Raw genomic sequence first — 10,584 nt, forward strand, 5'->3', positions numbered from 1 at the left:
ATTCCGGGTCTTTTTTGTATAAAAAAGCCTTGCATATTAATTACATATAGATTGGTGTTGTTTCGAGTAGAGAGCATTTTTGCCTAGAATTTTCACTCATGAATTACATGAAATTATAGTAACTTTAAACTTAAAAAGAATAAATCCACTCACAAGTAGGTAAAGGCTTTAAAACAAGTTGAAGCCTAAATAGGGCCATGATAAGCGGTGTTGCATAAGCCGCATTTAGATTTCAGAGTCGATTGGACGTTACGTAATTAAAAAAAGATGTTGTTTGGAGCCGCTTCCGTTGGCACTCTGGCCAGATAAAAATCTTTTGTTTTGCCCCATTTTGCGACGGACAAAAGTATATTTTCAACTCAAGAATTGAATCCCCAGATTATTATGAATATTTTTTATTTTCACAGTGGTAAATGATGAATATCCATTGTAATAATTTCACGAGAGTTGTAATATTATTTTACTGTCATCGTTCCAGCGTCTTCAAAGGGTTCTGAATAGATTGATATATGGTTATAATAAATTACAACAATAATGTCATATTTCTTTGCAGCGACAGATATGAAGAGATTTTCTATTCTTAAATACATTTAAAAAAAAGTAAATAATCGTTAGTACAGAGTCGGATTTATCGTAGGACTAATGAGTTCAGGGTAACCAGATTCAATGAATCCCGTCGTCCAATTAATTATATTATGAATATTAATTTAATTATTATAATTTGAGTCTCTTTCTCTCACTTATGACACGCATCTGCACCCAATGGTGCATAAAGCACTGTATCGAATAAATACAAGAGTTAACATTATCGTCAAGCGGCATTTATACGAGGCTTATTAGAATGCTAGTCCTCTGAGCTTCAGTAAAAAGTGTTTTAACCCTAGAATACTAAACTATCGTAAAAATTACAACAGAAAATTATTAATTTAGAAAAAAAACAACAATATTTTCGTCGATCCTGCATCTCCTGCTTCATAGTACCTTCCTACTGTACCTACATTTATTATTACGTGATCTCTCCAACCCAAAGAATGTTACTATTGCTTCTAAAATAATAAAAGTTTTTGATCGCCTTATTTATTTCCGTTTTTGTCGTATTTTTGACGAATGTTTTGAAACAACCTCACTTGTAGGATATTTTAGTAATTAAGGGTTAATTCAATAAGATAAACTGGGAAAATATAATAAAACATTCATTGCGATATTTATTAAGACGAGGCAAATACAGGCTTGGTAGATTTTTTTAAATACCATTTGCCGCATTTATCTATTGAAGGTATCACTCGTGAGCTCAGGTGCCATTCCAGGGATTATTTTTTTTTATAAATAAATATCCATCCATCAGCAAATTTTCTTATTTCATACAATTGTGTATCGTGCATATAAATTTTATCTGGGAGTAGAGGCATACGAATAATAATTCAATAGTAATGTAAATATGCATTGAAAATTATATATTAAAATTTTATTGTGATAAAATATTTTACTTGGCATCCGAAACTTTTCAATGCAGAGATTATCGTGATTTTCCAATTTATTGTCAATAAAACGTCATATTTATGTTACTGATGCGTATCAGTGAGGAGTGGAAATGATATAAATATTAAATAATGGAGGTAATTTTAACGAAAGTGGCGCTATATAAAATATCCAATAAATAAATCAATTATAATAGTCAAGGGGCTAAATAAAAATCTTAGTAGTTTCATTCTATGCTTCGCTTTTTTTGGTTCTTGCATGCCCTCTATGGGAATTTTGAGTAATGTGATAACATATCTAATAAATAAACTTCAGTTGGAGTAAAGCTTTTCGTTGGGTTGTAAATAGGTAATGCTTTCTGTATTTGAGATTTTACCATCGAAATATTTTTATATGTTTCTAAAAATAATAATATAATGGTAATAAAGTTACATAAACGTAATACATATCCGCCCATCAAAAAAAACGCAGAGTCAAAACTAAATTAGTTTAAGAAATTAATGCAGCCAGTAGAATATGTTATTTCAGAAGATTGGTTACTGTGCAGTGATAATATTATATAAGACCTATTATAGAGGATTGTGTTTATTTTTTTTAGGACAGGGTAAATTATTGCATGTAGAAGAAATTTCCACATATAACGGTACCTACTTAAATGTACCATAGATTTATTTTTTATTGTCGTTAGGCAATGTCATAGAAATATAGAAATGAAGATAACGAATTATCTTTGAAATACATATTTATTTGACAGCGAGTCGCCTAAAGTTATCGTATTGTCAATTTCAAGAAATAAATGCGAATAATAGAAACATGGGTACAGACCTTTGCTCATCAATAGGTTCGTTGACTGCAGAACTAGAAAATGCAAAACGTAGCTTACATAAAATCGACGATGATATAAAAAAAATTGTCCAAACGAGCGGTCGATTTCAAATTGCTAGGTTAATATTCTATTTTTATGTTTTTAAATGTATTCTGTGGTTGCATGAATATAACATAAATGTAAATATTTGTATTTTGTTTGCTCTAGAAATTTTCAAAAATCGGTTGACTCACCACGAGGAAATCAGCGATCGTTAACTTCCAATATTCCAGAAAATCGTAATTTAGACGATGAAAGACATGGAAGGAAGAGGCCCCAAGAAACTAAAACTGTGTTTAGCAGGTGAATTCACACGTCAATATTACGTATATTTTCTATTCGCTCACATGATTATCGGTGGTTATTATTTTTAACATCTGTTTATGGACTTGGTAGATTGTCTTCACGCAAAAACTTTATATCAAACAACATTTCGGCATATTTAATCCCTCATTGTTTTGAAAATTGATAAATTTCATTTCTAACATTAACTGGGTATATAAATTTTTATTTTATTTTATTTATTCAATGCTAAATATCATTTTGGGCTAATCTAACGCTTTACCTTGGGATCATTAGTCGACTATTGAACATAACTATTACAGTTATAAAGGGTTACAAATAAACTTACCTAAAAGGATTAAATCTTGGCTTAACACATACTTTGTTAACACATTGTTGGCTGGCGGTTTTTTTATAAACCCCGACCCTAATTAGTAAACTAATTAGGGTCAAATACTTATCACATGTAACCGCAAGCCTTACTCCAATCTGTACATCGTTTTTGTGATTTCGCGCTATACCAAAAGTAAGCAAATAGAACACTTATAAGCGTCTCTTGCTCGCCGACAACAGTATGTTAAAGCCGCTTTCAAGCATTACCCGCAAACAATGTGTTAATAGTTCACAAACATCATGTCAGGATACAGCTAATTCAGGCATCATATTGATAAATTGATGTTGATTGAAAAATGATTTTACTTAATATGTATTTGCTCCACATATGGAGCAAATGGGGTCCAAAAACTATCTCTTTTGTCAGCTGTCAGCTCTCTATGCTCTCCATGCATTTATGTGCTCATATATGCATATATATGCTCTCTATATCTCCTCCGAAGTCAAGTCTGGGTTACTAAGATCAGATGACTGGATGTCCAGGCTGTGTAAACATGATGATGCTTCTCAAAGGCGGCAAATTTGACTAAGGCTCTTGGAAGGTATGCGGAGTACATGGCCTAACCAACTGAAACCTCTTTTTTGGCGACTGTTGTGCCCATGGGTTGCTGCGTCCATTGTCATTCAACCTTTTTCGCAAATTCAAACCAATATATGCTTAAAATTTGTTATGGACACCTATTCTCATTGCTAAGTATACGGTTGTTCTGTATCCTCGTGAAGTGCTATGTTTTGTCAAGCGTATATGAAAATAGATACAATGTTTTCAGTATTCACTGAGTTTAAATTCGATCCGAAAAATGATAGAAAAAAAATTCAATGAATTAGCATTTGGATTCATGTTTCTTGGAAAATTAACTTGTGTTCACGGCTGTTTCTAGTAAAACCTCATTTTATTACTAATTTTGTTAATTATTATAGTTTGTAAAGTGTTCTTCCTCCCGAAACAAGAGCCGTATGCTTTATTAGAGAGGTAACTCATTGCTGAAATACTATATCCATGAAATACTAGAGTAGTCTTTCTCAAAGTGGACGATAAAGCCCACTTGCGGGCGCTGGTGGCCTAGAGGGGGGCGGTAAGTGGCCCAGAAAAGACTGGGGGGGTGTTTTAGGAGGGCTATATGTAATTGTTGAAGTGATTCAGGAGGGCTATGGCTGAATTGTAATTTCGTCTACTTATTCTAAATGACACAAAAAGTGTCGTTTAGAATTAAAATAATGAATGTCATTGTGGTTTTCAAGATGTGGTAAAGTAAAAAAAAATTAGGGGGCGCTGAAAAATAATTGATTTTCAAAGTGGGCTGTAGACGAAATAAGTTTGAAAACCACTGTACTAGAGATATTCATACTGAATATGTAAATTATAAGTACAAACGTGGAATTATAAATAGGACAGTACAATCACTTACATATGTATGTAGCCCAAAGTTACTGATCTGTTTCTTTCCGTTTTAAATTAAATGGTGAAGAAAAGTTTCAGAAAGGTTGAGTTGCTTTATTCGCGGGATAAAGTTGTTGAGAAAAATTCTAAAATGATTGATTTTAAAGGTTGTCTGCCCGTCCTGCCGGGGATAGCGATGGAGAAGATGACTTTCCTTCCAAGAAACCGCGGGTGTCCTCGCAGGTCATCCGAGAGCTGCCGAGCAAACAGCAGGTGCTCAAGGCGCAAACCGGAGACGAGGTCTCCAAGGCGCGCAACCGCCGCATGTTCGGCTCCCTCATCGGCACTCTGCAGAAGTTCAAACAGGAAGAAATCGTCCTAAAGAATAAGGAGGACAAGAAAGCCCAAGTGGAGAAGAAAATAGAGGAACAAGCCCGCCAGGAGAGAGAAAACGACAAGAGAGAAAGGCAGAACCTGTTTGCTGAACGGGAGCTGAAGAAGGCCACCATCAAGGCTCTGGAGGAGAAAATGGTTCGGATACAGCAGTTTGAAAAGTGGGAAAAAGTTCACAAACCTTTGCTTCATTTTATAGAAACCAAATGGAAACCGCACATTTACTGGTATCCAAAAGTGATGAATCATCAAGCGAAGGAAAAACATGAATTTAGCAAAAAGAAGCAAGAAAGTAAGTTATGTCAATTTTCTTAACATAATATTTGTCTTCATCGTTATTGTGGTGTTTAACACATTTCAGATGGGTATTTTTTGATTTGCGGATGAGATTTGATAATTATGTACATAAAGTTAAGACTCTAACAAACAGATTGGTATATAATATTCATTTAAAAACATTAGATAATTAATTCCTTCTTTTCTACCTTTGAAATGAGACCGGCGCAGAAGGTAAAAATACCCTAATGGGTAGGGTAGTTTTAAGCATCAATCGACCGAACGGGTAGAAATACCTTTTCCGTCCGAAGTGTGTTAATACACATCGCTCATGGGATATTGTGTGAATTGAAATCTTTTGAATTAAAAAAATATATGTTTTAATTAATGTGATGTCTTTTTATTAGGAATCATCAGTGACAGACAGCAAAAATTAAAGGAAGACTTGGATGTTATCGAAGAAAGATGTCGGCGTGGCTTGAAATTACCACTAGCCATGCGCTTCAAAACCACTTCCTTATCTCAGTCTGCAGATGCCCAAGAAGAACCATCGGTGGATGAGAATGTCCCGGAAGATGAGCCTGAAGTTTATTACAAAAAAATTAAGCAAGAAAATGACGAATCGAAGAAAAAGAATGATAATTATTCCAGCAAGAAAATACTTAGTCTTGTACCAATTAAACAAGAAGGCGTAAAATCGGACGTGAATAATGGCGAAGTTATCACAAAAGAAAAAAGAGTCAGTCACAGTAGTGAAAATGAAGATGATACAAACTCGGATAGTGATGGACCAAATGATTCTAAAATTCCTGCAGAGGAGCCCAATGAGTCTAATCTGCCTGAGCAAGGTAATTCGAGAATAAAATTATGTTATTTTTACAATCTAAATTTGATAATTATTTGTGATTCCAGTTTTCTGAGGACGTTGTGCTATCTCATGTATTATGTAAACAGGTCAAATTCTCTTTTTAATCTTTAAATTGGTTTGTAAAAAAGCATGTTGAAAAATGATTTCAATGAATTGAAATATTCAATTTGGCAATAATGAATTCGATTGAAGGCTTTTTAATTAAGCTTCTTTGAACCATGTTAGGTTTTAATTTAGCAAGATCACAAAATGTATTTTTTTCTACAGCCATTAAATTTAAATTGTGTTAAAAAGTAATATAATAAATTCATAAGGTCTTTTCGCAATGTGCAAATAATAATTTCAATATATTGAATGTTTAAATATTTTTTTTTATGATATTTTATTCTAAAAATGGTTGACTATAAGAGTGGGTATCGCTGAGAATGCTTTATACTACGACTACTAACTTGCTACACCATGTTGAAAACAACATGGAAAACGAATGTACAACTGGTGGTCATAATATCACGGATTCATGGGGGGTGTGGGGTGGAAGGAAACATTTAAAAAACAATTTAAATCTCTATATCCTAATTCATTATAGAGAATTAATTTAACTACATTTAAAATAATTTTAAAAGTCTTCTGTTCAAGTGGTATCTGACTTTTTTAAAAACAAATACTAATGAAGAGTGAGTGGTAGATGCCCTTCATAGGTGAGATATAAGGTGCCTTTTTGTGCATTTGAATGGCCACAGAAAGCTATTGCTGGTAATTAGCCTTAAAGCGAGGGTATGTACATCAGCCCGTCGTTATTTTCATTTCTACCAAAATTTTATCGAAGTAAAAATTTGGCTAGGCGCTGGACTCACTAGTTTCAAGACTCATCACTAGGTTGCCTCATCACCTGGTATTAAAAAATTTATGATTTTGTGGAGTCCTATTAGGGTTACCGATTTCATTCTTTCTTTTCTACCGTCAGCAACTTCTTTTTATGTTCCATGATAGTAACACGTTGAATTTTTCATTTCAGCTATGAATGTTGACACCCACTCGCATGACGCAGTAATAAATGGTGATGAGAAGGATGCTGATTTGGAAGAAAACATCAACGGGATATCCAAGTGCCATGAGAGTGAGAAGACGGCCGATAACTCGGAAGAGGCGGACAGCGATGAAGAGAATAAGGGATGAAAAATTAATTATGGTTAGATATTTGTAAATTCTTAAGCCATGTCGTCAGTTTGTATGTGAATAATGTGTATGTTTTTTTTCTCCTAATTATGTGTCCCATTTTGAGATGTTAAATGTAGGGAATGTAATATTTTAAGAATTCATTATGTTGAGTTGAAATTAGCACGCCTTTATAAACATCGTATAAAATATTATATATTCATTTTGCTTTTAGTATTTTTCCTTCAAAATATGTAATTTTGTACATTTCACCTTCTTTGCATTTATCACCTTAGAATGAGGTGAATACTACCCAGTTTTTGGTTTCAAAAGGGCAAACTATCTGCAACAAATCAGTATTTCCGCAACAAGAGGAAAATAATTCAATAATTACTTTTAATGGTTAAAATGTAATATTCGTTATGAATTAAGGTTTGTAAAAACATGTGTATTTTTGATATAAAAAACAGGCAAGAAAGATGGGCAATAAAAATAACGACAATTGATTAAAAATTATTATTATTTAAACTTTGTGTAGATCGTTTAGAATACGAGCACCCGCTATGACTGATATTGTAAAAAATAAACAAAATTATTACCTTTTTATTGCTTGAAATTTTAAGTTTTAAATATCATTATGTTTACTACCTAATACATGATTCCATACCCATTTTAGATTAATTGTAATATGTTGATCAGCATTTATGGATATAATTCACTGTCTTACGTCATTAGTGATGACTTAACTCTGTATCGTAGATGAAACAATGTGATACATAATAATACTTCATCATGACGTAGTTTTCAAGAGAGAAGCTGTAAATTAGAATTCAATTTTATAAAAACATTTCACACAAATATGTCACATTTATACTACATTAGGTTTATGTTTCTACATACTTGTATATCAAAATCAGGACAAGAAAACAGATTGAACGCATTTCACTTATGAATTCGGCAATCACTTTATGGTAATACCTGTTTTAAAATTCTAAGTTAACTTGATATTTTATTATGACACATGTTTCCATACACTCAGCATCATTATCGAAAACCACATCCAAAACATGACATACTAAATTTTGTCAGTGGGAACATGGATGGAGGGTATGGGCTATATGTATTATCATATCATTAATTGGAGGTTTACATATAATTTGTGTTTTTATGGATTTCTGATGTTTATTTTTGCAATTGAAACGTGTGCCATTATATATTTCGTTTATTAAATTAACTTAAAATTGTAAAATATATCTAATACCATTTATAATTTTTGCAAGATACTAATATGAGATGATTAATACAATCTTATGTTGATGCCGATTGACAGTGTTTAATGCACCAAACCACTCGCAATGCCTCAAGATACGAGAAGAAAAAAATATTTTGTAATATACCTACATGCCATTTTTTTATATTACATATATGTAATTATTTGTAATTTTTTTTTCATGAATTACATGATTATTTTGTAAATGCACTATTCAGTTTGGTAAGTTTGTCTGTTTTTACATTGGTATTATCACATTTTTGCATGAATTCATCGCTAATATTAATGACAATGTCTAGTTTAAAATTATACATTTTAGCATATATCTGTACTTCTAGAGATATTACTTGATCAATTTCAGCTACATGTGATACAGTAAAAGCTCTTAAACTCGAAATTGAAGAAATAAAATTAGAAAAATATTTCAAATTTGAATTAGTACGGCAGTGTTTCCAATATACATAAATACTTTTTTTGTTTGTTTACAAAATAACAAAAGTAGCGAGCTTAATTGAGAATTGAATTAAATTGTTTTTTTTTATATTTCAATTTCTTCTACAAAATTCAACATTTTTAATCTCTTTCTTTTTTCTCGTAATTTCATTTAGATTTTTCCACATTTTTGCTTATATACCATACAACTTTTTTAAATTATTAAAAATTTATTAGAATAATCCGAATTTTTCAAATATTATTTAATTATGGCAACGTTAAAATTCTTGTGGTTAAATTAAAATAGTTTCATTCTTCATCTGTCTTCAAAATGTCAAGCAATTTATGAATGTTTTTGATGCCACTTTTTTAAATTATTAAAAAAAATTTAGAATGATCCAAATTTATCCAATATTATTTAATTATGGCAACATTAAAATTCTCGTGGTTAAATTAAAATAGTTTCATTCTTCATCTGTCTTCAAAATGTCAAGCAATTAATGAAGGTTTTTGATGCCATAGCTCAAAATCATAGGACAAATTTATTTAAAAAAAAAAACGGAATTGAAAAATTACCCCTTAAGAAAGTAATATGTGTACAAAGTTTTTATTCTTTTATTTATCATATATACAGTAGAGTTGAATTTGAATATCTCCCAGTATCCTCTAATTAGCTGCATACCATCCAAAAGAATCCTTTTTGGTGGATCTGTGACCATCAGGCTCACTGTCTATGGTATGCCTACATGACTTGGGTGCATTTGGAAGATGTAATAGCTAATGTTGTAATTTTTATTATCAAATTCATGTACATACAGCAGACAATCTTGTCTGAAAATAATTATTATGCTGTGTATCATTATTTTTATGATGGCTTAATATTATAAGTACCTACCATTCGTCTGCCAATTTTAATCTTCTTCTTCTTCAAACCCTTATCCGCACCCCAATGGTGCATAGGATACTGCATCATATAAACGCAGTGTTATTTTGATTGTTAACACATGAAGGGAAGGTAATCAGCTCTCCGTTTCAGGTACCAGTCGAGGGTAGTATTGAATAAATATTAAGAGTGAAAAAATCACATATATTTATTTGACACCCCCTCCTGGGAATTCAACCCGGGACCTCCAGAACGGTAGCCGAGCATGCTGACCATTACACTATGGAGGCGGACAAAATAATTGCCAATTTTAATAGAATGTTACAACTTTGATGTTTTAAAATCTTATCTAAATATGGCACTAATTGAACACTGGTATATTTTAATGTTAATTTGGGGATCATATTACAATCAAATTGTACTTATCCAGAGATTTCAGTATTTTTATTCATTTTGGTTTCAATTAGGTATGAACAAAGATACTAACGTTACAAACCAGCTCTCGAATCTGTAATGTTGTCATTTTGAAATCAGCACTTTGTACATATAAGTCAAGGCATGATTGTCATTTTGGTGAAGAGTGAATTTTCAAATTAATGTGAAATTTCTCTACAACTCCCTTATAAATTTGTTTGCGTTTTGTTTTACAAATAAAAACTGCACTACGTTGGGATAATTATTTTCATAAAACATCTCCCTAAAATACTAATTTCACTTTATTAATCCCAAATATGTACCCAGTTTCCTTACCCAGATCAATTGCAAATCAGGAGTAAGTATAAATTAAGGCCCAATACATGTCAAATCGCAACTTAATTTTCTCTAAACCCAGGTAACATTTGATGTATTTTTTTTTTCTTTTCTTAAAACACCGTTTTTGTATTGAATAAATAAGTTTTTCTTCGAA

The 10,584-nt window shown here is 31.8% G+C and overlaps 1 protein-coding gene across 2 annotated transcripts; it reads left to right on the forward strand.

The window, feature by feature from the left end:
* Positions 1-2,211: 2,211 nt before the first annotated feature.
* Positions 2,212-10,348, forward strand: Pnn (desmosome associated protein-like protein pinnin). 2 transcript variants are annotated; one of them, XM_088262762.1, is made up of 6 exons: positions 2,212-2,423; positions 2,513-2,647; positions 4,568-5,085; positions 5,477-5,917; positions 6,953-7,126; positions 9,831-10,348. In XM_088262762.1, the coding sequence occupies exons 1-5, from the start codon at positions 2,293-2,295 to the stop codon at positions 7,111-7,113; spliced, it is 1,386 nt and encodes a 461-aa protein (XP_088118888.1). In that variant the 5' UTR covers positions 2,212-2,292; the 3' UTR covers positions 7,114-7,126; positions 9,831-10,348. The 2 variants fall into 2 exon arrangements, with proteins under 2 accessions (XP_088118888.1, XP_088118887.1); XM_088262761.1 differs by lacking the exon at positions 9,831-10,348 and having other exon boundaries at positions 6,953-7,708.
* Positions 10,349-10,584: the final 236 nt, after the last annotated feature.

This window comes from Brachycentrus maculatus, unplaced genomic scaffold (assembly GCF_059751285.1).
Source record: "Brachycentrus maculatus isolate JH-2025_06_01 unplaced genomic scaffold, ASM5975128v1 h1tg000188l, whole genome shotgun sequence".
Classification (NCBI taxonomy): domain Eukaryota; kingdom Metazoa; phylum Arthropoda; class Insecta; order Trichoptera; family Brachycentridae; genus Brachycentrus; species Brachycentrus maculatus.